General features: G+C 42.9%; 1 protein-coding gene across 1 annotated transcript in view; it reads left to right on the forward strand.

Moving 5' to 3' along the window:
- The window catches only part of GAB3 (GRB2 associated binding protein 3), a 176,110-nt gene that overhangs the window by 124,509 nt on the left and 24,002 nt on the right, over positions 1–27,599 (forward strand). Inside the window, exons 3-6 of the mRNA XM_073641097.1 lie at positions 10,727–10,940; positions 20,514–20,959; positions 23,107–23,162; positions 26,154–26,406. Coding sequence (XP_073497198.1) covers positions 10,727–10,940; positions 20,514–20,959; positions 23,107–23,162; positions 26,154–26,406 — 969 coding nt within the window. The remainder of the gene's footprint in view (positions 1–10,726; positions 10,941–20,513; positions 20,960–23,106; positions 23,163–26,153; positions 26,407–27,599) is intronic.

Below are 27,599 nucleotides of genomic sequence, written 5' to 3' on the forward strand. Positions count from 1 at the left end.
CAAGTGCTGACGGACCAGGGACCTGCCTTTGAAGCGGAGGTCTTCCAGGAATTCTGCAATCTGTATGGCTGCCGGAAGATAAGGACGACACCCTACCATCCGCAAACTAATGGACTTTGTGAAAAAATGAACCAGGTGGTAATGGATCTTCTAAAAACATTGCCCCTGGAAGAACGCAGTCTGTGGCCTGAGAAGTTGCCCGATCTGGTGGACCTATACAACCACATCCCGGTAGGTTCCACCAACTGTACCCCGGCTTACCTAATGAGGGCGAGACCTGGTAAGTTACCTGTTGACCTGGAAATGGGAGTCCTGACACCTGAGGACACTTCACCAGAAACAGACTGGGACACAGAGAGGCAGCAGCAGTACCGGAGAGTACAAGAGAGCGTGGAGCGAAGTCTCTGTCAGGCTAGGGAAAGACAAGAGAAGACTTACAACCAGTATGCTCCCGCTGTTCCCCTGGTACCCGGAGAGCAGGTCTTGAAGAGGAAAAGACGGCTCCACAAGTTGGATGACCAGTGGGAGAAGGACCCGTACACCGTACTGCCCTCAAGCCACCAGAACCCGAAGGTCTGTACCATCAGTAAAGACGGAGGGGAAACCACAGCCATTGTATCCCGGGACCACCTGAAGAAGTGTCCCGAACAACTGAGGAACCCTGAAGAGGAACAAGAAGACCATCGACCCGTGGGAGAAAGGGAAGATATGGTTAGTACCGTGCTCGGGGACTTCCCTCGGTCTTGGACTCAAGTCAATGGTGCAGTTGTGGTACCCGTACTCACCTTCCTCCAACCATCATCCCAAGAACCTACGGAGCAACGGGTAGAGCTGGAAGAACAGCCGGTCCAGGAGGCAGAAGACTCCACACGAGTAGAACAGGAGAATCAACCCTCTGCTTATAGTGAGCCTGCCGTACCCCTAGTGAGACAAAGAGCCGGTAGACAGCTGCCCAGTTTACCCTTGACAGCTCCTACACCCTGTAGTTCAGGGCCAGACAGTCAGCTCCGTAGGTCCACTAGGGCCACTAGAGGCCAGTTACCCGCACGCTGGAGAATTTGAAGTGTAAAAATAGTTTTATTTATGTTTATCTGTGTATTGTTGCTTGTGTATAATTTTGTGTTTCCAGTTGTTTTTAGGAAACCTTGGTGGATTTACCGGGAATCCTTGTATATAGTTGGAGCGTAACCCAGGATGGACTAGAGACTGTTAAGGACTCGGGGTAGGACAGACCCCTACCTGGTTACGTCTCCCTGTGTTGGTGAAATGGACACCTTTGCTTTTCTTCAAAGACTGCATCCGGTTGCGGACACGCCGTAACCATCTTATGTGTTTTTCTTATAGTATTGTTATTGTTATACTTTGTTATGTTTTTCTAAATGTGTTTAGTCCCGGAGTACTAAATTTCACTAGGGGGGAATGTGGCACCCCAGGGGTCTGGTTTTCCACAGTAATGTAATGTTATGTCTGAGAGCAGGTGGGAGGTCCTTTGGTCAGGGATCCTGTGCATGCCACACCTCCTGCCCAGTCTTGGGAGGGGAAGAACTTCCCCTGTATAAACCCGGGGCTGAGGCAGGGTGAGTCAGACAAGGAGAGTGGAGACAAGAAGCAGCATAGGAAACAGCAGAGTTACAAGGAGTCAGGGGCTGGCAGCTGCAGAGCTCGCCCTGACTAAGAAGATTCTTTACCGGACCCGGAGTCCGAGGCTGTGGGGACTAACTCCTACCCAGCAGCAGAATCCGTCAGGCAGGGGATTTCAGGTCCTCTGGCCCAGAAGCCCGAAGGCACGGTCACACGCGTGGGACCAGCACCGCCATCGTGGAGCGGAAGCCATTAGAAGGCCCCGAGTCACCGGCCATACGGGTGAGCACCACACGGTACACTCAGGGACGTGGGCTACTTACATCAGCTTCTAGCAAGGTAGCCAGAAGAGTACAGTCAGTTTGGGAGGCCTACAACTACGCCTGGCCAGGGGAGATCCCATCTGCTCAAAGACTGACCAGGCCCCGTTTGCTAGCAAGTACTCCGGGAGGGTCTGTCGTTGTTACCAGTAAAGACCCTGAACTACACCGTACCGTCTCTGAGTGGTTCCTGCTACCCCCATCATCCACGTCGGCTGCCCTGAGGCCATACCCCTCCCGTTGGGGGTTATACTATCACGCTGCACAATCCTACCACCGGCCTCAGCGGTCTGCCCTGCAGCAGCAGCTTCCTGGCTGCACTCAACGGGTGGCGTAGTCATCAACTATTTACTACTAATAGACTGCCGTCTAGTTTGACTCCCTGGGCACGGACCGGGTCACCGCCACGAGACTACAACCCTCCACTGATCCGGCTCCGGGTAGGCTCCCGCGTGCGCAACGCAGCGCGACACAGGCCCAGGGGCGCGTCAATTCCGTAAAGAATCATTGTATCCCAAATTAAAGGGATTTGTCTCTGTACCAACCCCTGTGCTTGGGGGTTGATAAATGATCCCTATGTGCTATGATGATGATTCTTATAAATGTTTTTGGAGTCTTTATGCTGCACAAAAAAATCACCAAGAATCACTTTCAGTAATTGCAGACATGACACACATTTTGGTTACAGGGACAGTTTAGCAGCCAGTCTATAGGGAGCGTACAAAGCGGCTCTCTCCTAGTGCAGTAACTGCTAAGAGAAGATTGTGAGGACATCTGCAGCGAGACACTTCCTGACAGGACACAACTGTTCCTGCCATGTGTTCCATCTGGTGTAAAAACACTGCAAGAAGCCAATTGTTCTGCTCGCATTGTGATTTCTTCCTGCAGCTCATTTACTCTCCTCATTCGTGCACAGACCTGTTGATGTTACATAGTGAATAATGCACAGGGCACATAAGTCATTTCGCCTGTGTTATATCACGTAGGGAAAGCTATAGTGATGCCAACAAATGCAGCTTGGCTAGATAAAGCAAATATAGCAGATATGTCCACTGCGTATATTGTCCTGTATAACAGCTTATTCCGTACGGGTCTTTTCTCCTGCAAGACTGAAGATCACATCCATTTTGTGAGTGTAACATTAATGCCGGCTTCCCCGCATGGCTCTCCTCCTTCCCCCATGCAGAGATTCCGACATACTCACGGCCGCGCAGTCACCTACCTGTCCGCTGGCGTGCCTCCTGCTTGTGCACACCGCACTTCCTGGCTGCGTGCCTAGTGTGCGCGCGCTCCCCCTTTCTTAAAAGGGTAGCGTGTGCACATAGTCCAATAGGGGTCCATCATTTGTCATATCCAATTGATTATAAGCTCCAATACAAATATGAACATAGTCTAAGACTATAAGCAGGACTGTAAGGAAGGTCAGCCTCTGCACCGATGCCATGCAAAGCCATCAACAATGGGTGCAAGCTGACCGTGTCTAGGGAAAAATTGGGAAATGATAAATTGACCTCAGCTCTCTCACGCCAAAGAGGAGTGATTATTACACATGAGGCCCATCTTGCTAGCAGTGGGCCACCATCTCCCCTGCTCCGCATTTATCACCAAGGTGTAATTAATGGGGCGTTAGTATCTATTCACCCCAGCATAGGAATGGTGCAGAAACACACAGGCATAAATTAAAATAAAATAAAAAAGGCGCTTGTAGGGCTACTACATTTCGAGGTATGAATGGATACCACATAAAGGGGATACAAATATAAGTGAAGATGACTGGCAGACGATGAAAAGGATGTGTGAAAAACCTATATTGTACCTATAGAGACTTCATTGTCAGTTGGTCATCTGCGCCTATATTTGTGTCTATTGTATGTGGTATCCATTAATACCTCCCCACAGGACACACATATAGGCTGGTGTAAAACATTGAGACCACCGGAGATAGCCAAGTGCTGCTCTTGTTTGGTCTTTAGCACTCCCATAAGAATGAATGAGGTGGAGGTGCACAATCGACCACCTCTTCATTCACTCGTGGCACTTCAGAGCCCAAATTCTGAGGATCGGACACCAAGTCATCAGACCCTCAGTGATCGGGCAGTTTTCTCCTACCGAAAGGGGATAATTTCCAAACACAAATAATATGAAATAAGAAATGGAAGGAATTTAACAAGGGTTTTGTACAAGTTCATATATTGTTGAGCATCATTTTTGCGCAAAAAATTTGCAACTTTTTTGCGATTTTACTTGATTTTTGCCATTTTTGAATGTGGATTTGAAAGTTGGCATGGTTTGCTATGCAAATAAGTCTAAGTCAAATCTATGTGACGCGCCCCCTGGGACATATTCCTTTTTGAGGGGAATACCCGGCACCGGATCAGATGGGGGGTTGTAGTCTCCGAGCGGCTGTGACCCGGCCCCGTGCCCAGGGCGTCAAGCTCAGTGTTATGTGGCAGTCCTACAGATGTTATAAGTTCTTAATGTCGACTACGCCACCCGTTGTGATGCGGTCACTGTGGCCGCCGCTGCAGCAGGGTCCGCTGAGGCTGATGGTGGGTGCGCAGCTTGGTGGGATAACCCCCAACGGGAGGGGTATAGCCTCAGAGGGGACAGGCGCAGAGGATGGGGGTTGTAGTGGTGCAGCATAGATGTTAAAGGAAGACAGAGTCGGGTTGTGCAGTTTAGGGTATTTACTCACTGCTGATGTTCCGGTCACTCCAGCTGCTAGTGACCACCCGAGCCGTGCTGCGTCCACCAGGTCCTGGATCCAGCCAACCCCCAAACAAGTCCGGAGCGTGGCCCTGAGCTCTCTTTCTGTCCCGTTCTCTGGCCGTCCCCACCAGTAATCCACCTAGGTCCAGCTCCCTCGGGCCTTCTGTTGGGACACCCTTGGCCCTGGGTTCCCTGACCCTTCACGTGGTGTGCCTTCGTGGTGGATGTGATGGGTGGCCGTGGCAGATGCTGCCCACGGCCTCCGGTCTCTGGCTGGGGTGTGTTTTCTGCCCCCACCAGCTTGGGTTCCAGTACCCTGTGCCGACTCCTCACCCAGTGCTTTAATTTGGGTTCTTGGGTCCTCTCTGTTTTCCCCTCTGGGTACTCCTTCTTTGCTCCTCTCTCACTCAGGGTCTCTCTCTTGCTGCAGGCTGACTTCCTCTCTGCTTGCTGTCTGCTCCTCTGCAGCTGTCTTGTTCTCTGCATCTGACTTGTTCTCTGCATCTGACTTGTTCTCTGCATCTGACCCTGATCTTAGTTGGTGCCCACCTTATATACACCCTCTATGTGTGAGCTCAGGTGACCAGCACCCAATGAGCTCCTATCTTTACCCAGGCTGCTCCCCCTATCTGCCCCTACACTACTTGGGATGTACCACCCCCCTCCCACTCCAGCCAGGAACAGACTCGGTCGTACCTGCACATTTCTAAGTGGGAGTACCGTCGGCCTGTTCCTCGGAAATGGGATGTGTGTAGTGCATGCAGCTGACTGAGCTCAGTTCCACTCTCCATCCTTGCCCGGGAGTGGAATATCACACCTCTGGGTTGAGGTGCAATACTCCTGTAGCAGCCGAATCCTCAGGGTGCTACATATGTATTGCGGCTTTTTAAAAAGTCTAACGTTCGTAAAGAGATGGAGTAAAAACTGGAAATATATCTCTAGACAGACGTGTGCCATATAAATAGTATAAAAACATTGGGTGAGATTTGCACCAAAATTCGGGCTCAATTTGCAACAAAAAAAAACTGTCTTTCATGACTTGGACCATATTCATTATGTGTTGTAGACACTTTCTGCACCTTGGTATGACATGGAACTTGGCCTGTCTGAAAGGGACGTGCTGAGCTACTTCCCAGTACCATAGACAATGAATGGAGCAGAGCTGAGTATGCACTTCTCCGCTCCATTCAAGATGGGGCTTTGCAGGGCCAGGTTCCCAGGTTCGGGAATCTGTTCTTTGGATCACTGAGGGTAGTAGCCTTCAGATCCCCAGCAATCAGTAAGTTATCCCCTATCCTATATCCCCTAGCCTATAGATTGGGTATGATTTACTATTTTGAGGCTAACCCGTTACACTTGCGGCCAGATAGAGCTCTCAGGCTACGTTGCAGTATATCCAATTCAGCAGGACAGATGAAGTAACTTCTGGCACCTCCAAGAGCCGCACTTAATAAATACCTTGTAGAGCATTTACTATTGTATTTTGCTGTGTGTACTGGGCATTGGTTTTGGGTATTACTATAGTGTCCCTGCAAAGCAGGAATGTGCTGGTACCAGCAGCTTTACCAACCTGGAGCTTAAGGAGCTGGACCTCTGAAATCAGCATTTTACCAGGAGGGGTTGATAAAAAAAACCAACAAAGTTTGCAAAAAGCAACATGTTCCCAATATAATGTCTCTTCCGCTCCTCCAAACATTTACAGGCTATGGAGTCAGGGTGCTTGTAATACCAATAAAAAAATAAAATAATCATTTTAATTAGAACTATATGTATTATATTTCTGCTTATTAAACCAATCGGACTTTATCACACTTCTTTGTCAAGTGTATTGCAGTAGTTCCAGAGAAGTCAAAGTCGATGAGTTGTGTAATTCACTGCAAAAGGTTATTTTAGTATGTTGACTTTGAGTACATTAAACACATACTGTGTTTTCTTGTTCTCAGCATAAGAATTCTGTTTTCTTTAGGCGCCAAATATTATTGTATATCCTATAGCCTAAATAAAGTAAAAAAAATATGGGTCCTGATTTATTGGCGTGTAAAACCATAGGAATGTTCATCTCAGTATGAGCCAGAAATCTCTATGTTCTTCCCTACTTGTGAACCTTTACTTGTGGGCAGTGTAGTTCAAAGGAAAGAAATCGCTTACAAAACACTGTTACCCATGAGGAGTGTGATCTCCCAGCTGTGCAGATAGCCTCATAACGAAAAATAACTGGATCTCTCCCCTGATGTTAGGAGTTTTCAGAGTTTACGCACAGATTGCTAAAGTGAAATGCACAACGTTTCTGCATCTAAAATCCACATATACTTTCCGCACTTATTTATACGTTTTTATGTACGTTTTTGTTGTAGAAATTTACCAAAAGATGCAATAAAATAATGCCAGCTAGGCAATGTAATCTGCGGATTTAGAGTCCTCATTGCAATGAATGGGTAAAATCCGCACCAATAAGGTGCATTTCCACAGCAGACGTTGACATTGCTACAAAAGACAATTTCCACTGTAATTCAACACCTAAAAAAAGTAGCATGTGGAAGAGATTAAATTAAAACTGATCCACTAAGATGGTACTATAAAATGCTGCTGATATATTACACTTGTAAAATCCACATGTAAAATCCATATCACATATGCAACATGTGAAATTGCAAATGAATGGGATTTAGTAGGAGTAGTATGGATTACAGAATGTTCTCCCTTCTTGCATCTATTTGTGTACTCATTCCTTCTGCTTAGCATTCTGGGACTTGTGATGCTGTCCTGGCCGGTAGCTTGTGAGTTAACGCCTCACATTGTGTCTAGTTACATGTCTGCTCTGAGCCTTGGGCATTGCTCTACACTATTTAATCCTCTACCTCTCTGCTTCCAGTGCCAGTTATAGGTTTAACTTAGCTGTGGTTCAATCCTAATACCTCTGCTTCCTTCATCCTGCATGTGATATTACCGACATCAGCTTGTATTTTGACTATTCTTCTGCCTACTGAGCACTTTGTACCCATGCAAACATGGCTTTCTAACCATCTGCTGCCAGCCTGCTGCATGGGCCAGCAGCCACTCTGTGGACTCAACCCAGGTGCCCCTGCATAAGTCCAGATCACTGTATAGGTGTTTAAAGTATGAAAGTAATGGCCCTACTGGGACCTTCTATATAGAGGGACTAGTGCGAAGCCCATCTATCCATGGAAACCCTTTTAAGTTCTGTCAGCCTTCCACTGACCGTGGAACATTATAGTTAATATCCTATTTATTATATTCTGGGAGATAGTAACACTCAAGTAAAGGAAAGGTGCGACTGGCAGATATCATTGGAGCAAAAATATTCATGTTGGTGATTCATTCCCATTGTGGGGATATACATTCAATTTTAGGAGACCTTAATTTAATATCCTTGGACAGCTTTGGACCATCTGTGAACAACCATTTAGTTAATGCAGTTCACATTAGTATAGAAGGCGGCTATCTTAAACCACCATTTATGGAAACGCAATGCTAATCCAATAGACTGAGGCCTTACCTTGATATGTCAGCTTGCAAAGCACCCTGGGGATTGTGAGTCCATAGATATCAATTGGACTGAACTTAGCAGTAAAGTACCGATATGATAAGGTCCCTGCAGTCTATATAACCCTCAGAAAAATCTTTTGAAGGCAGGTCAAATCTTCTAAGTGCTTCATATAGAAATAATCCATAGGTTTACAATTATCTCTGTATGAAGAGGCAGAGATAAGAACCATGACTTGTCCACTGGGGATTGTACACACACCATCAGCAAAGTAGTGATGGAGCTAACCTTACGCTCTCATATACACAAGCCCCATTCCATTAGGTTATGCTATTTCTTAATAAACTAAGTCTACTAATGGAGACATTTTTAATATTCCAGGAAGATATCTGGGCCGTATTTATGATGCACATCTTTATTTAATTTTGTTTTTTTGCATCACTTTGTGTTCACTGACAATATATCAGAAGAAACAAAACAGGATGTTGTGTCCTTATGGGATGTCCATCCTGTGGCTTAGATTGTGTGTTGCTATCAGGCTACTCAATCATTTGATTTCCTCCTTCGGCAAGTGAGCAAAGATAGCCTGAGGCTATGTCACGCAAGGTGTGGGAAAGACGTAGTGCAACACAGAGGGAAAGGGAGCCCAGACACTAGGGAAAGGGGGAAGTGGAGACCTCCTAGTTTGGTCTAATGTCACCCTGTCTCAACTACCGTCCCTATATTGGCTCTTCACCAATCGCCGCACGTGTGCCTCGCCCTGACTTTCCCTGGCGTATGGCTAAGGCTAGGGAAAGAAGGAGATGAGCACTAGTCGACCTCCACTAAACTCTATAGACAACAAGGGTAGACAAACAGGGGGGAATTGCTTAGCTTTAGATGAGTCCAAAAAAATGCGCACACGGCCTCAAGCTCCAGAGACGAACAAAGTACTGCTCTTGCTAAAGCCTCACAAATAGAAATGAATATCGCCGGCACCTCCCTCTCAGACACACCAGGTATTTATACACCCAGACCAGGGAGCTAATTAGCCAGAGGGAGGTAGCCGCTGGGTCCTAGAGACAGCCCGCCTTTAAGAAGATGTCTGTAATGCCAAACGTAGAGATCTCCTGCAACCAACTGCAGGGCGACTGACTGTCACCTCTGACACACCCATAACAGGCTATCTGTAGACACTGGGCAGGCAACCCTAGTGGTATCTGGGAGGGAGGTAGGCTCTCCATAAGTTTCGGTGGGCTGGGGCGGCACATATCCCAAATCTTACTTTGAGCGTCTAGACAAGGCTTTTGGTAAACTACAAGTTGGTGCACTTTTTTTTTGTGTGGCATGCTTTATTCTAGGATATCTACACAAATTTAAAAAAAATCCAGACCAAGATGTTAGATGTATATTTGCAGAACAGAACTAAATGACCATGTAATGTATATGGGAGGGAGGGTCCCGGAAGACACAGATCTGGCAGTTGGATGCAAGGAAGAGTCAAGAAACTCCCTTATACGCTAGGTATTGAAATCGATAGGTTTGGACAATACACAGCTATTGTATTCAGCCAGCTTAAAGGGGTTGTCTGGGACTTTAAAGGGAATCTGATGCCCCCTGGGACGTATATGACCTATTAATATGGGCATACAGGTGATAGAAATGTTAATCTAGTCCTACCTGTATGCGTCATGTTAATGGATTTGATGTTGTGAAATCTTATATTATAACTTTATGGTAATGATTTCTCCAGGCCCGGACCTGTAAGGAATCCCCACCTCCTCTCTTTATTATAATAGTACACCCCTCCCCTGCTTGTCACAGAGCCATCAACAGAATAGCTCCATCAACAGAATAGTGGCCGCAGCTGGGTACTGCACATTCGCGCTCTATTGATTTGAATAGGGGGCAGATGTGCAGTACCCGGCCGCGACCACTATACAGTCAATGGAGCTGTGCTGTGCGGCTATTTAACTGAGCATTTCTGAACGCCTAAGAATAGAATGTCAATGTTAAAGTCCCGGACAACCCTTTAGGCATACATTGTTTATTTCCACCAGAGCACCACAGTTGTTCTTAGGCTATGTCTGGTATTGCAACTCAGTCCAATCCACTTTGGAGCTAGATTGCTTTACCAGACACAGGTCATGTCACTGAGTGGTGCTCATGACAAAGGAAAGACTGCTTGCTATCTCCAACAACTCCTCCATTATGTTCTTCGGGGAACCCAAATGTTGGAAATCTTCATACAAGTAAATTCCCGTCCCGCTGCACATTGATTGCCCCGTACTGAGACGCTGGCTGCTTCTGTAGACAACGCTAAGCCCCGGCTTCATTCTATCATGGGAATCTCATGGAATCTGGAGAGATCTGAGTACAAACTGCTGCAGATTTTCATCCCATGAAGCAGTTATTATGTAAACAGGCTTGTTCTGAGAATCATTTTTTAGCTCATTTGTTGGCCCCACTCCCTGCGCTCTGTTTATCGGCCAGGGAAACAGTGTTCTTAGGAAATATAAACACCTGGTACAATTTGGACTTTGCCGTGTCCTGCCTCGATACTTAATAAATGGCATGTGTACAGTCTCCAGACATGTAAATATGCTAACACTGGGATTACTCTTTTAAACAGATTCCGTGGAGAGCCTTTCTCATACCAACTCCTCCGTGCAAGCTTCTCCAGCAGTCTCCACTCACACGTCAAGAATCACAGACCCGTCCTTCTCCGTGGACAGCTCGGTGGCTGATACCTCAACAGAAGAGAACCGAAGTGAATCCGAATCAATATTCATACCAGATTATCTATTTTTATCCAATTGTGAAAGTGGGAAATTGAATATGACCAGGTATGTGAGCCAGACTATGGACATCACCCACCAGTGACATGATACCTTCAACTCATCCCAGCATCGCCTTTCTGTTGTTCTCATAAATAAGAGTCAAATATATTATTCGTGCGTCTTCCAAAAAATAGTAATAAATGCTTCATACACACATTGCTAACATCAGTAAGTGCTGCGTTGGGCTCAGCAAGTAATCAAAAGTACAGTGGTTTCTCAAGTTTAGTGGTTTCTCAAGTTTCACAATATTAATTGGTTACGGAACGACCATTGTAAGTTGAAACCGTTGTAACGTGAGATTATAACTCTATGGAAAACTAGCACTTGGTTCTAAAGTCCTCAAAATGGCAACCCCAAAAATGGACTTTAAAGGAAAAATAAGTAGATAACTGATACATATAATGCAAATTCTGACATATAGCAGTCCAGATCCTCTGCTGTAAGTCACTGACGATGATGAGGACAGGAGTTTCCTCAAGGTCCAATACCCACAGAATATGAGATACATCCACGAGAATTGTGGTGCAGTTTGCGCCAAAAAGCTGTATTTCATGACAGACATCATGTGTATTATGTGTTTTGTCCCTAAAGGTGTAGGGTTAATAAAAGTAGTATGAATTATCAGAAAGAGCATGGCTTAAAGTACAACACTAAGCACCAAAAATTGTCCACATTTCTTTCACAAGGTACGTAAGCCAAGTAATTTTTTTTGCATAAGCTTAGACCAGTCTAAAGATTTACCAGGAAAATAATTGAGCTACCTGGCACTGTCTCTGGGCTGTCCAATCTCTACCCTCTGCTCTGACAGCTTTAATATCCATCCAGATTAGCTGGGAGCATTAAATGGGTTGTCCAGGCTCTGTGATTGCAGACTGCTGAATCCTGACAGCATGCAGTGAACACGCTCTTCTGATTCTTCGGTTTTAACAGTCATAAGAAGCATGGATGTGATTTGAATCACGTGCTAAGTAGACATGTCTGGCCTCTCTCAATTCACTTCTATGGAGAGAAGCTGAACGCATCTAGCTGGTACGTAACTGCAGGTGTGAAATCACATACAAGCGGTCAAGTCACCGCCTGCTCCCACCGGCAACACTAGGGAATCGTGACAGTGAGCTCACCGCACGCTCTCATAATTGGGCAGTCTGCAGTTACATAGAGCAACTGCAGACCTTTGTCCCGAGCCTGAACAACACCTTTAAGTGTGTGAAGTGGACACTTCTTTTGAAGGAAATGTCGACAGGACACTTGTGATTGGAGGGAAAGGGAGGGTTAAGCTTTTTTTTTCCTTGGTCATGCAAGTTGTGTGACTGACTATACATACTGGTATCTTTTTACCGCTTTATTCCTCACTTATCTACAGCTGTCAGCAGTTTTAAGGGGCCAAAATTGCTGTTTATTTATAAAATGAGCTAAACCTAAAGTAAGATTGTGCGGTGATACAGTTTTAATGTGTGAAGCCCAGCTGTGCTTGGTATCACAGATCCTAGAAGGGTGTATTGCAGGATTCCTCCACAAGAGGCCCCCATAACCATTCACACATCTCCACCTTCCACCTCAGACCACCAGAGTGAGCCCGTTAGGGAGATATAAAAGGGAAGGTGGAGCCAGGCAGCAGGTAGTCTGTTGAGTTCCTGCAGAGCGAGACACAGAAACAGGTCAGTCTGCAGTGGAGCTCAGTGACTCAGCAATTCCTCTGAGAGTTCAGTTGGTGCAAGCCTGAATACAGAGTGGAGTCCAGACTCGGTGTTGCTCAGAGAGGTGAGCTTTAGGTGTGCGGGCGCCATAAGATCGGTGAAACGCGGCACGCTGCCGTTTGTGTGAGTAGCCTATTGAGGGCTCGAGTAGGCCAAAGGCGAAGGAGTAGAGAGTTAGTACATAGGGGGCAGAGGAGCTTAACTGGCTCACCCCGAAGAAGAAGTAGTTACCGGACACCGGGTCCGAAGCTTGCCGGGATCTCCACGACCCAGTAAGATAAACCGGAATCCCTGGAGAACTACAAGTCCCAGGATCGCTAAAGTGCTGATACCTACCAGAGCCAGGAGACACATAGGTCCCGTAGGTCGGGAGCGTGCACTCCAAGAGAAGGCCCTACCACAAGGTCAGCCAGCGCAGGACAGAGACAAAGTTAGGCCTAGCTCCAGGCAGGTCAGAAACTTATTATGCAGCAGCAAGAACCAGGAGGCCCAAAACCTGCTCATTGGGGAGGATCCGGACATACACCCTTCACCCTACAGTGCTCCGGGGAGTGCCTGAAATTCCATCAGTAAAAGGTACTGAAGTGACTTTTGTGTCCGTCCCTGTTCTTGCTCCGACTCGGCTGAGTCTCCTTGTCCTGCATACCCCGTCCGTACCCTGCCCTGAGGCCTAGCTCCACCTGTGGGGAGCCATACCATCTAGCTGCCTTATCACCAGCCTCAGTGGACTGCGCAGCGCTGGTGAATATCATCAGAAACCATAGGTGGCGTCACAAACTTTTTAATAAAACGTAACATCTATCAACGCCTTTTTAAAGAGAGACCCCAGAGTACGGGCCCGGGAGCCGACCACCGCGACCTCCTTAAGGCTAAAGGCCCGGGTAACCGAGTCATCCCCCATCCCCTGGGCTTGTCAAATGCACTCCAAAAAAAAGCATGCAGCCGACCATGTGCAATTTTTGCATAGAAAAGCACGTTTAGAAAGTGCGCTTTTTCACTGCATGACTTATTTAAAAAGATCCTTTCACCAAATTTTTGAGGTTGAACTGAACACACAATGTAATAGGCACTACAGAGCAGAATAAAAAGTTTGTTTTGTTTATTTATTATTTTAAATTTCGCCTTTCTGTTGCGGAGATATTAGCAAAGTAATTGGCACTAAAACGGTTAATTTTTTTTTAAAAGTCCAAGTGGGTGTTGCCAGAGAGATTTCACTGGAAAACCCCATTCAATGGAACTCAGGAATATAAAAGTTGCCTCCAATGTCTTTTATAGCTACAATTATTATTGCACTTTTTTCTGCACGCCCCATTCAGATGAATGAATCTGTTACAGAATTTTCTGCTGTGAATAGACCCTTTCTGTATTCTCTGCTGGATTCTTCAGCAGAATTGTGAAGAAGTATCTCCTTTTATGCTCTTTTAAAAAAAAAAAAGTAACCGCTCTGGGTCTTTCCTTGTTCACTGTATGAACAAGGCTTTAAGCTGAAAGTTTTTTTCCCTCTTGTCACCAAAAATTGTTTACTATAATATATCCTTCTCCTCAATCACAGAGTTAACGCGATGTTTCTTTTAGAAGCCTGAGAAAATGTGGGCACTCACCCAGCTATGGGAAACAGTCATAAACCATTTCAGAGTAGATTAAATTTAATTGGACTTTACATTGTGATATATTTTATTACACCATAAACAGATGTAAGAGCAAATGCAGCGTATAGTTGTATGCTAAAGATTCCTGTTTTTGGTCAGTAAAAGTTAACCGAAGTTCTCAGAATTTACATAAATATATACATTTATTGAAAATCTATTACGAGGAACATATTTTGCAATAAAACTTTTATCCAATAGCAAATTTTCCTTTTTTTTAACATGCAAAAGAGTGTAGACTTAGAAGGAGCCTGACAACTGCCCTACCTCCCAGAACCACCACCATGACTGTATTGCACCTTTTCCTACATTCTAATAAGCCCCTTTTCTTTGCAATTGACTTTAAACCCTGCGGTGCTATGTAAATCTGAGGGTGACTAGTCTGGGGAGATGAGTAGGGGGCGTTGATTTTCCCGGACTAATCCTCCCTCATGAGTAAGAAGCAAGATCTTCTACCTCTACATGTGTTTTGATCAGAGTGGGATCCTATTTTCTTGTCGGAGGTGGAATAAAACGTTTGTTTTGTTTATTTATTTTTAAATTTTGCAAAGATATTAGCAAAGTATTTGGTACTTAAACGATTAATTTTTTTTTAAGTAAAGTGGGTGTTACCAGAGAGATTTCACTGGAGAACCCGTTCAATGAAATTCAGGAATATAAAAGTTGCTTTCAATGCCTTTTGGAGCTACAATTCACTGGTATACAGTGATTTTGGTGCCAAGGATGTCTGAACAGAATGGCGCTCATGCGCAAGATTTGAAAAGAGCCAACGGTGACATCGCTCTTGCAAAATGTGTCACTCATGCTAACAGAGGTGGAAACAATAAGGTTAGGTGAAGACGACAAACTTTTTCTCTCCACCCAAGAAAATCAGTCCGATTATGCTAATCAGACTCTGATCACAGTGGGATCCGATTTTCTCATCACAGGTGGACAAAAAAAAAAAAGAAGTTTCTCCACCTTCTCCATTATGTTAGTTGCCCATAGACTTGATTGGGCGAGTGCCATCTGATTCTTGGAAGCGAATCATGCATTCTATGATTTACAAGTGGTCCGAGGAAAAAAAACGGACATGTGCACACAGCGCCATAGAATAACATGGGTATGAGTGCTATCCCTCAAAACCACCGATAGCATATCCAATTTAAACTGTCGTCTGCACGAGCCCTAAGAGGGAGGATTAGTCCTGGGAAATCGGCAATGCCCTGACTGGCGGCAGGTCTCCTGACCTGAACTCAACAGCCTCACAGGCAATATACAGTGCATTGTGAAAGTATTTGGCCCCCTTGAACTTTTTTACCTTTTGCCACATTTCTGGCTTCAAACATAAAGATATAAAATTCTAATTTTTGGGGGAAGAATCAACAACAAGTGGGACACAATCGTGAAGTGGAACGAAATTTATTGGATATTTTAAACTTTTTTAACAAATTAAAAACTGAAAAGTGGGGCATGCAATGTTATTCAGCCCCTTTACTTTCAGTGCAGCAAACTCACTCCAGAAGTTCATTGAGGATCTCTGAATGATCCAATGTTGTCCTAAATGACTGGTAATGATAAATAGAATCCACCTGTGTGTAATCAAGTCTCCATATAAATGCACCTGCTCTGTGATAGTCTCAGGGTTCTGTTTCAAGTGCAGAGAGCATCATGAAGACCAAGGAACACACCAGGCAGGTCCGAGATACTGTTGTGGCGAAGTTTAAAGTCGGATTTGGATACAAAAAGATTTACCAAGTTTTAAACATCTCAAGGAGCACTGTGCAAGCAATCATATTGAAATGGAAGGAGTATCAGACCTCTGCAAATCTACCAAGACCCGGCCGTCCCTCTAAACTTTCATCTCGAACAAGGAGAAGACTGATCAGAGATGCAGCCAAAAGGCCCATGATCACTCTGGATGAACTGCAGAGATCTACAGCTGAGGTGGGAGAGTCTGTCCATAGGACAACAATCAGTTGTACACTGCACAAATCTGGCCTTTATGGAGGAGTGGCAAGAAGAAAGCCATTTCTCAAAGATATCCATAAAAAGTCTTGTTTGAAGTTTGCCACAAGCCACCTGGGAGACACACCAAACATGTGGAATAAGGTGCTCTGGTCAGATGAAACCAAAATCTAACTTTTCGGCCACAATGCAAAACGATATCTTTTGCGTAAAAGCAACACAGCTCATCATCCTCAAAACACCATCCCCACTGTCAAACATGGTGGTGGCAGCATCATGGTTTGGGCCTGCTTTTCTTCAGCAGGGACAGGGAAGATGGTTAAAATTAATGGGAAGATGGACGGAGCCAAATACAGGACCATTCTGGAAGAAAACCTGTTGGAGTCTGCAAAAGACCTGAGACTGGGGCGGAGATTTATCTTCCAACAAGACAATGATCCCAAACATAAAGCAAAATCTACAATGGAATGGTTCAAAAATAAACGTATCCAGGTGTTAGAATGGCCAAGTCAAAGTCCAGACCTGAATCCAATCGAGAATCTGTGGAAAGAGCTGAAAACTGCTGTTCACAAACGCCCTCCATCTAACCTCACTGAGCTCGAGCTGTTTTGCAAGGAAGAATGGGCAAGAATTTCAGCCTCTCGATGTGCAAAACTGATAGAGACAGACCCCAAGCGACTTGCAGCTGTAATCGCAGCAAAAGGTGGCGCTACAAAGTATTAACTCAAGGGGGCCGAATAATATTGCACGCCCCACTTTTCAGTTTTTAATTTGTTAAAAAAGCTTAAAATATCCAATAAATTTCGTTCCACTTCACGATTGTGTCCCACTTGTTGTTGATTCTTCCCAAAAAAATTAGAATTTTATATCTTTATGTTTGAAGCCAGAAATGTGGCAAAAGGTTGAAAATTTCAAGGGGCCAAATACTTTCACAATGCACTGTATATGAGGCACTTGAGTTTGGGTCAAGAGACCAATGGTCGGTCCAGATATTGTGGTCCCTACATGGATTGTGAAAGTTTGATGTGTGAAATGGGTCTTAGCTAGGGCAGTGGCTACAAAAAGTGAGTAACGACTTACTCAAGAGGACCTGGCACTGGTCATTGTGATGAGTCCCTTATAATAAAGATGTATTGTCCAAAGCAGAGATACCCTGTATTTTCACCAAAACCATAAAGTAATAATGACATTTTTCTGTCTTGATTGTCTTGTTCTCAGATTTTCGCTGCGTCCCCTAATTTTAATGGACGTTCAATCTTCCCGACCAGTCAATCACTTGCGTAGCATAAACTTATCTCACATGTTTCGGTCACATTATCACTAATACAATAGATGTTTGGTTACAGGAAGTGACTTACACTTTGACATTTTCCTACACTCGTCCATTATCACCCCAACATTTTTTTACCATCTTAAAGGGAGATAACCTTTTCAATGTTTCCTGAAACATAACCCAGTCACATAACTTACTAACAAAAGTATTTTTTTGTACCTGATATCATGCCTAAAAGTCTCCATTAACCTTCAGCTAATTCAATATTATTCACACACCATCCCAAAGTATCCCAGGAAGCCAATTACTTAAACATGTAAATCTGGGTCAGGCTCGGACTGGACCACGGGAGAACAGGAGAATCCACCGGTGGGCCCCCATGCAGGAATGGGCTCCATCTATATGAGAAGTAGTTGGCACAATACATTTGTTTCACTATGTACAGGAAAAGGGCATCATCTCAACCTTCATTTAATAAACTGTTGACAGGCTGCAGTGGCAATGTCACATCAATAGCACTGTAGCCAATCACTGGGCTCAGCTGAAGTGGGGGCAGAGCTGCTGAGTCTTATAGGAGTGTATGACCCTTTTATCCTGAGTTAAATTGACACAACTGGAAAAGGTCATTGGAACAAATAGAAATTGGCATCAAATTTTTATTTTTTTTCCCAATATATTGTTCATTTTGGATGACTAGTTGCTATTTAAGTAAAATTAAGTAAAAAAAAAAAAAAAAGCGAGATAAATGTGCATTTTGCTTGGTGAAGACATTTAATCTTTGATCCAAGCAGAACAGAACTGAGTGTTCTTACTACATGACACTTAGAGAGATCACGCAGTCCCTCCCACTTGGTATCATCTGTGAGAATCAGACGTAGGACGGAAAACTCTGACTTCAGTTTAAAAATAGCCAAATGCATCTTAAACAGATGAAGAAGAGTGCGTTCATCTTATAAACCAGAGCTTTGCCATCTTGTGAGCTGACAAGTATGGGAAGACTCGAACTTTTACATTGACACAAAAGACAGTATCCTACTCCTCTAAGAAAAAAACCTACGGTGCCAAACATTATCAAATTTCATGAAACGGAAAACTTTATTTTTATATCTTGCAGCTATTCACAGCTAATATTCTGCGGCAAAAAATCATCGCAAATAAAGAAATGTTCTTTATTCTTTGCCCTTTACCTTTTTTTTTTTTTTTTTTTTAGAGCAATAAGTCGAATGCTCTGCTTCTATGTTGCAAAATTTACGCAAAAATTCCAAGTGTACATAAAATCAATCCAAGAGTGAAGTGGAGAACATTTGCACAAGAAATGTAACTTTTTCAAAAGTTTTAATTTACAAATGTATTTATTCATTTATATTACGCCATTAACTCTGCAGCGGTTTACAGACTTCATCATCACTGTCCTCATTGGGGCTCAAAATCTAAGTTTTTAGAACCGACTAAAGTTCTGCGTAATGTGCTTTTTCTCAGTTTTAAAATCTGGCGCAAACCATAAATGACATTTTTTTACCTTAAATTAGGAGGTCTAGAAATGGTACTGCGATAGACTGCAATACCAACCAAAGCCCATGGACAGGAGCGGCACTGTTTCTGGTGAAAAAAATGATTTTTTTTTTCTAATCCTGAACAACTTCTTTAAAGAGGACCTGACACCAGGTCATAAGTGTCCAATTTGTGCATTTTTTTTTATTCCCGCTGCTCCCATGAGTATTCTGATTTTTGTATTACTTTTTTTTAATCCGCCATACGGGTGCAAAGATATGGGCTTATTTATTTAGTGCCGAGTTTAATTGAAATCTTAGCTCACTCTGGACTTATTGCTATGGCACTGGTGTTTCCTTGAATTAATTATTTAATCTCTATAAGGATGAGTTCACACGTTGCGACCGCAATGTGTTTTATTGCTGCAATTTCTGGCAAACTGCCACATTATTTCTGCGATTTTCAAAAAATGTAGCAAATTTTTGTTGCAGTTGCAGCAAAAAAACTTATACTTTAGACCAAATTTTCAAAAATTGCAGCAAAAACGTAATTATTTTACTGTGATTTCCGAAAAAAAAACATACCTCGCCTGCAAGATGTGAATGTAGCCTAAGTCATCTGTCTGCTATATCCAATCACACGCCGCATTGTTCATATGCCGTACATGTCAGCGAGGGGGGAGTGAAACCAGTGCTGATTGACCGCAGGGATCGCATGACGTAATGTCATGTAAACCCCAGGAGAGACAGTGCCAACACCGCTTGATTGGCGCCAGCATCAGAGATGAGTATAAGTGGTATTATTTTACTGGGAGGAAAACATAGAGGTTGAGAAGGGGTTGTCATAGTAGTGGACAACCCTCTTAAAAGATTTTTTATACGAAAACTAAAAAAAATGGCTTTAATTATGAAAAAAACTAGGTGATAGATTCCATTTACAGGGGATGTATCAACAGGTTTTTGCTATGGAATCTGAAAGCATCATAATGTAGAGGCAGAGACCCTGATTGCAGCAATGTGTCACTCACTGGGCTGCTTATTGCAGTTTTGTTAGAATCCCTGTTTTCTCTACTGTAGATCCAGCAGTGCTCAAATGCTGAGCTCTGTCTAACCCCGCCCACACCACTGATTGGCAGCTTCCTGTGTAAACTGTACATTGTCAGACAGTTGCCAATCAGTAATATGGGCGGGGTTACACAGATTAGCCTGACTGGTCTGCATGTGAGACCTAGTCCTCTAGTGATAATCTCCTGCTGATAAAACACTGATTGTATTGAAATTACAGCAAGCAGCCCTGTAAGTGACACATCCCTGGAATCAGGCTCTGTGCCCCAACATTTTGTTCCTCTCAGATTAAATAGCAAAAACTTGCTGACAGATTTCCTTTAATCACAGATTAGAAACAGTTTTGTGGACACACGGTCGTTGATGTCATCCTACCCATATACCCAACTTTCATGTTTATCGTATTTATTTCCAAGTAGCATTTTCTGCATTTTAATAGGCTGTTTTGTGTTTTACTCCAGGTGTGACACTTGCTCAAACTCCGATAAGTCACTGGAGCAGACGTCTTCTGATGACGTGTTTCTTGACTGCCTACCACCGTCCCAGCACTCCGGAAGCCAGATTGTCTTCAATTTAAACTTCCACCACAATCACCATCCGCCAGCCAACTTCATTGTTGTCAAAGACCTAGAATCAAATGGTTCATCCAGTGACTTTTCCTCCTCTTCTCCACTGCTGGGACCCTCTTCAGCACAGACATTTTCCGTTGAGAAAAACCACAGTGGAGTCAGTGACAATGAAATATTACCCATCACCCCACCACCGAGACCCCCTAAACCAAACCATTTTCCTGAAGCAAGGCCTGAGGTGATTTCCAGTGGAATTCTCCAGAATGGACATTGTTTATCTGGAATGGTGCCCAGAAGAATCTCACTATCCAGTCTGGACAATGTTAGGAACTGGAAAGGTAAACATAGTATTTTATGTGCAAAATGGACGATCGAGTGGTTTATTTAACTGGTCATTATTAGGCCGGCATTACACTTGTGTTTCATCAGGAATCTAAAAATACGCGTGTAAAGGAAAGTGATGACTGCACTGTTGTGTCACCATGGACAGCTGGTTACTCCACCATTTTTATTACTTTATTATGACCATTCTAGGGTTTACAGCATTAGCATCTAGTATATATAAAAGGAATACACCTTTTTCATTTTGCAGGATCCAGCTGAGATACAATTTACAGAGTTAGATCAGTGTTACAAGTGTGACATTCAGGGTTGGACTGGCCCACCAGAGAACCGGAGAATCCTCTGGTGGGCCCTGGCTTCTCCATCAGGAGAGTTCATAGTGCAAATCTTGCAGCTGCTATGGGGCTCTTGAGTGGGGGAGAAAGGTGGGCCCTTAGAATCAAATCCTCTGGTGGGCCCAATGTTCTTCAGTCTGACACTGGTGACATTCATGGTCCGAGTATGGACCGCCATGTCCAGACCGGATGAAGATCTCTTGACCAGAAGTAAACAGCCTCATCAATGCCTACGAGACTGTTGAGCTCTTGAGTTCAGGTCAAGAGACTCATGCCCAATCTCCATTCCCTGCAGCAGGTCTTCTGACAGTTAGGCATGTCCAAAAGGGTCTCCTGATAGCTGGCCACCTCAGCTCGCTGGAGCCATGATGCATGGTCTCTGTAGCCAGTGATTGGCTGTGATAGCTACATGTCAGTGCAGCCTGTGTCAGAGAGAAACAGGACATGATGTACTAGCATATTGGAGAATGCTAACACATTAGAAATTTAAAAATATAAGTAAAATAATAATACTATAATGGAAAATTTTTAAATTAAAAAGTCAGCCAAAAAATAATTTAAAAAATTATTTAGTGTCAAGCATTTTATTGAAACTATTTTTTTTAACATAAAAACATTCAAAAAAACATAGATTAGATAACTACACGACCCCTAATAACTTGAAGAAATTATTTAACAGGTTACTAAGTGAGAATAAACTATCACAATCCCCGAACTGGGCGTCGGCTCTACTGACCTGAGCGTGACAGCATGTATTTCTATCCAGCTATCACATTCAGGTCAGGAGAGCCGACGGCCAGTCCGGGGATTGCTTTTTTTTAGCATCTTTCCATGGTTTTGGGGGGTGGTTTTTTTTTTTTTTTGCTCCTTTTTTCTGATGGTTATTTCAACTCCAATAAACAATGAAGGAACCGCTAGGTAGCAAATAAATGCTCAAAAAAGATAACTGGGCGTCTTCCGGGCATCTTCTGAGCCTTCCCATTTAATTGTATTGTAAAGTATAGAGCGGAAATTGCCTGAAGAATGAACAAGAGATTTGTCACCTTTGGAAACCTGTAGCGGTTAAAACACGCTCAAAAGTCTTATTAATATATCAACAACAAGTCAATTTTTTTTAGATAAAAATGTATATGTTCATTCTTTTCATCATTTTCTGAGAGCTTTTTCAGGCGGGTTTTGGGGTGGAATCCCCCTGAAAAAGACGTCACGCGCACATACTCTTAGGGTAGGTTCGCACGAACGTATTTTCAGTCCAAGTGCTGTCTATGCAAAAAAAGTCAGAGTTTTCTGGATGAAACTCTGGCGATTTTTTATAAGGTCGTATCAACGTAAGTTCACACAACAATTTTTTTTCTCACTTTTCACCTCTATACAATGTGTTACAACAGCAGTTATTAATCATTTACAAGATCATTTACAATTTCCTATGTTACAGAATTGGAATGTATCCGTAAAAAAAACAATGCTATATGGTGGCTTTGGCATCCAATTTTCTTTCTCAATCCCAAAGACTTGATTGGATGAGTCTCGTCTGACACGAAAGAAAATTGTGCATTCTGCGAATTTCTTTTGACACCCAGGTTCGGTCAGTGATAAATAATTGCTCATCTGCACTGCCCCAGTCAATAACATTGGTCCGTTTTTCATGGACAGCACTCAGACTGAAAATACACTGTGTGAACCTAACCTTAGAGTAATATTAAAACTGGAACAGATCTTTAATGAGCCTTGTCCTCGGCTTTGTTGGAACGCAGTAGTCGTTTTTGGATGAACATATAAAAGTAATAAAATAAACTTCTGCCTTTCAGGTGACTTGGAAGAAAGCTCATTAAGGAGTAGAGATAAGAGGCTCAGTTTAAATCTGGTTAGTACTCAACAATCATTTTTTTACTTTAATTTCAGGTCGCCTTTAGTATTTACTTGAACGATAATATTGTTGCTATAATGATAAATGTTTCATTACCTTTGTGTTCACATAGAATTCACATTGCATCTTATGTACAGAGAAGTAAATAATTATCTGATCCCTTGCTGTTTTTGTAAGTTTGCCCACTGACAAAGACATGAACAGTCTATAATTTTAAGGGTAGGTTAATTTTAACATTGAGAGATAGGATATCACAAAAAAAAAAGAAAGAAAATCACATTGTATAAATTAGATAAAAGTATTTGCATTTTGCAGTGAGAAATAAGTATTTGATCCCCTACAAACTATTATGAGCTCTGGCTCCTACAGACCAGTTAGACGCTCCTAATCAACTCGTTACCTGCAGTATAGACAGCTGTCTTACATAGTCACCTGTATAAAAGACTCCTGTCCACAGACTGAATTAATCAGTCAGACTCTAACCTCTACAACATGGGCAAGACCAAAGAGCTTTCTAAGGATGTCATGGACAAGATCATAGACCTGCACAAAGCCGGAATGGAAACCATAAGTAAGACGCTGGGTGAGAAGGAGACAACTGTTGGTGCAATAGTAAGAAAATGGAAGAAATACAAAATGACTGTCAATCAACATCGATCTGGGGCACCATGCAAAATCTCACCTCGTGGGGTATACTTGATCAGGAGGAAGGTGAGAGATCAGCCTAAAACTACACAGGGGGGAACTTGTTAATGATCTCAAGGCAGCTGGGACCACAATCACCAAGAAAACCATTGGTAACACATTACGCCTTAAAGGTTTAAAATTCTGCAGTGCCCGCAAGGTCCCCCTGCTCAAGAAGGCACATGTGCAGGCCTGTCTGAAGTTTGCCAATGAACACCTGGATAATTCTGTGAGTTATTGGGAGAAGGTGCTGTGGTCAGATGAGACAAAAATTGAGCTCTTTGGCATTAACTCAACTCGTCGTGTTTGGAGGAAGAGAAATGCTGGCTATGACCCAAAGAACACCGTCCCCACTGTCAAGCATGGAGGTGGAAACATTATGTTTTAGGGGTGTTTCTCTGCTAAGGGCATAGAACTACTTCACCGCATCAATGGGAGAATGTGTGGAGCCATGTACCATAAAATCCTGAGTGACAACCTCCTTCCCTCTGCCAGGACATTAATGGGTCCTGGCTGGGTCTTCCAGCAAGACAATGACCCAAAACATACAGCCAAGGCAACAAAGGAGTGGCTCAAAAAGAAGCACATTAAGGTCATGGAGTGGTCTAACCAGTCTCCAGACCTTAATCCCATAGAAAACTTATGGAGGGAGTTGAAGCTCCAAGTTGCCAAGCGACAACCTCAAAATCTTAATGATTTAGAGATGATCTGCAAAGAGGAGTGGACCAAAACTACTCCTGACATGTGCGCAAACCTCATCATCAACTACAAAAAATGTCTGACTGCTGTGCTAGCCAACAAGGGTTTTGCCACCAAGTATTAAGTGTTGTTTGCCAGAGGGATGAAATACTTATCTCTCACTGCAAAATGCAAATACATCTATCTCATTTATACAATGTGATTTTCTTTTTTTTTTTTGATATTCTGTCTTTCAATGTTAAAATTAACCTACCCTTAAAATTATAGGCTGTTCATTTCTTTGTCAGTGGACAAACTTACAAAAACAGCAAGGGATCAAATAATTATTTCCTTCACTGTATAATATCTTTATTTTATAGCTCACTTTAAAAAAATGGAGAAAATAAAATTCCATTAGTGAGAATATCCTGAGATTATCCATTCCATAATGATAAGAATATACAGGCTACTGCCTAAACATTCAATAAATGCTCAGTAATTAAACTCCGCACTCTTGAATGTGTCGAAAGCTGTATATTCTCATCATTACAGAAGACTCCATACATTTAACATCATAACGTAGAATTCATATCCTGGAAGATTCTATAAGAGAACCAGAATGCCAACACCGGATACCATTCAAAACTGAATGGAGGCTCCTTGTGGTGAACTGTGGAATTACATGTATGACAAGTCTGGCTCTTCTGAGCATATTAACGCACTGGGCTGAAGCTTGACTTGTTAGACAATTATAACTCCCAACATGCTCTGACCATGTAATATCCACAGCCATAAAACTGATATTTTTTATGTTCTTATCTACCCTTGCTTCACTCGCAGTTATAGGCTTAGATTTGCCTAACTATTTTGTTTATTGCTTCAAAATTCTGAAACTGGCTGTAATATAGATTAACTTCCTATTTTCAGTGAAGCAGAATCAAATTATGCAATCATTTTAGCATTTCTATGAAAAAATATGAGAACTGAAAATAATGTACATGATTAAAGGCATTGGCCGGTGAAAATAAGTTATCACCCATCCAGTGGATAGGTGATAACTTGTTGATTGTGGGGTCTGACCACCGGGACCTCCACCGATCAACAGAACGGGGAACTTTTATCCCTGATAGAATGGAGCGACAGTGCGGACACTTCATCACTGCTCCATTCATTCCCTATGGGTCTGCCGTGCACTACGCTCGGCTTTATCCGGCAACCGCATAGAGAATGAATGGAGCCGCAGCTGGGCATCCGACCTGCTCCATTAAAGGGCCCCTTTCTGTCAATCACTGTAGGTCCCAATGCCCTTAGGAGAGAAACACCCCCAAAACATAATGTTTCCACCTTCATGCTTGACAGTGGGGACGTTGTTCTTTGGGTCATAGGCAGCATTTCTCTTCCTCCAAACATGGCGAGTTGAGTTAATGCCAAAGAACTCAATTTTTGTCTCATCATTTTGTCTCAAAAGTAGTATTTTTATATATATATATATATATATATATATATATATATATATATATATATATATATATATATATATATATATATACTTTTTTTCGTTTTGCTTATTCTTAATTTTCTTAATTGCAAAACAATTTTTCCTTCTTGTTCCCTTATGTCTTCCAGCCAAGGTTCACACCACTTTACTCCTTTACATCAGACTGTTCAGAAGACAGCTATGTCCCCATGAACCCCAATGCCTCCCCCTCAGTTTCGGAGTCAGACAGTAGCACAGATGGATATATACCAATGAGTCCAGTAACTGCGGCTTTCACCTTCCCAACGTCAGTAAACTCAAAGGTCACAAGTCCTTTGCCAGAGCTCCCATCAGACCTAGAACCTCCTCCTGTAAATCGGGACCTGAAACCTCGTCGAAAAAGTAAGTCAAAAGATCCAATTGTGCTTTTTTTCTAATAATGTTTTGAGTGTGGTTTCATGAAACATTTTATTCATTTGACCACTTATCAGTCAATTATCTGTAGGAAGATTTATACCGGCAGACAGTCAAGTAGGTTCATCACAAAATCCTCCTGCTAAATATTTATATTAATAAGCCTCAACACATTCATGTTCTCGGGAACCTAAGGGTCTATGCGCATGAAGTTTATTCTAGGCGGTTAACAACAAGTTTTCTGATGGCATCTGCTTCAGAAAACGCTCCGTCATTGGGGTGTGTTCACACAATGTCTTCTTTCAGGCAGTTTTTGCTTGTAAAAGTGTTGCAAGATCACTGCAAAAAATGAACAAGGTGCACAGCAATGTCAAAACATCATTGCTGTGCACATGTCCTGTCTTTTGTTACTTTTTTTAACCGCTTCAGGGTTCAGAGACCATTGCTCACCACTATAGTGTACAGCAACGATAAAAGGTAAGATTAGTAAGACTCCTTCAAGCGGGTTTTTTTTTATGATTTTTCAGGTGTTTTTTGGGATGAATCTGCTCCAAAAGACTCCTCAAAAAACTTTGTGCACGTACCCTTCAGGCTTCATTCACACTCTTTTTAGCTGTTGCTTTTTTGAGCTTGAAAAAATATGGCATCAACTTTTTTGCTTTTATTTATCATCATAATTTGGTGGAATTTTTTTTCTGCTCACACACTTTTAATGTGTTTTTTCCTGCATTTTTTTTCTTGTATTTGAGTAATATGAAGAGGTGAAAAAAATACTATTCACGGAGCACGATGTGTTTTGAAAAAATAAAAGACCCCCGAAAAAAACAAAGCTGTAAGGAAAAAACACCCAAAACTAAAACCACAGTGTGTTTCAGCCAACATCAGACCACAGTATTTTATTGACAAGAAATGTACAAAAAGCTCAGCCCAAAAAGTGGTATTTTTCAGAAAATTCTGTGTGTAAATCAACCCTACAAGGGTTGTCCGGGACTATTTTCTTTAACCACTTCATGTCCTAATGTTTTGTAATTTTGTAATATACCATATTAATCATATCTTAAGGGATGCAGTCTTTTCTTGCCCAATGCTGACCTACGTTATGCTTATGAATTTACCCCGCTAATTTGGATCAAGTTTCGATCATTATTTTATTATCCAATTTTCCAAATGTCATTATACTG

This window comes from Phyllobates terribilis, unplaced genomic scaffold (assembly GCF_046119375.1).
Source record: "Phyllobates terribilis strain yellow unplaced genomic scaffold, ASM4611937v1 Scaffold_7__3_contigs__length_470593459, whole genome shotgun sequence".
Taxonomy (NCBI): domain Eukaryota; kingdom Metazoa; phylum Chordata; class Amphibia; order Anura; family Dendrobatidae; genus Phyllobates; species Phyllobates terribilis.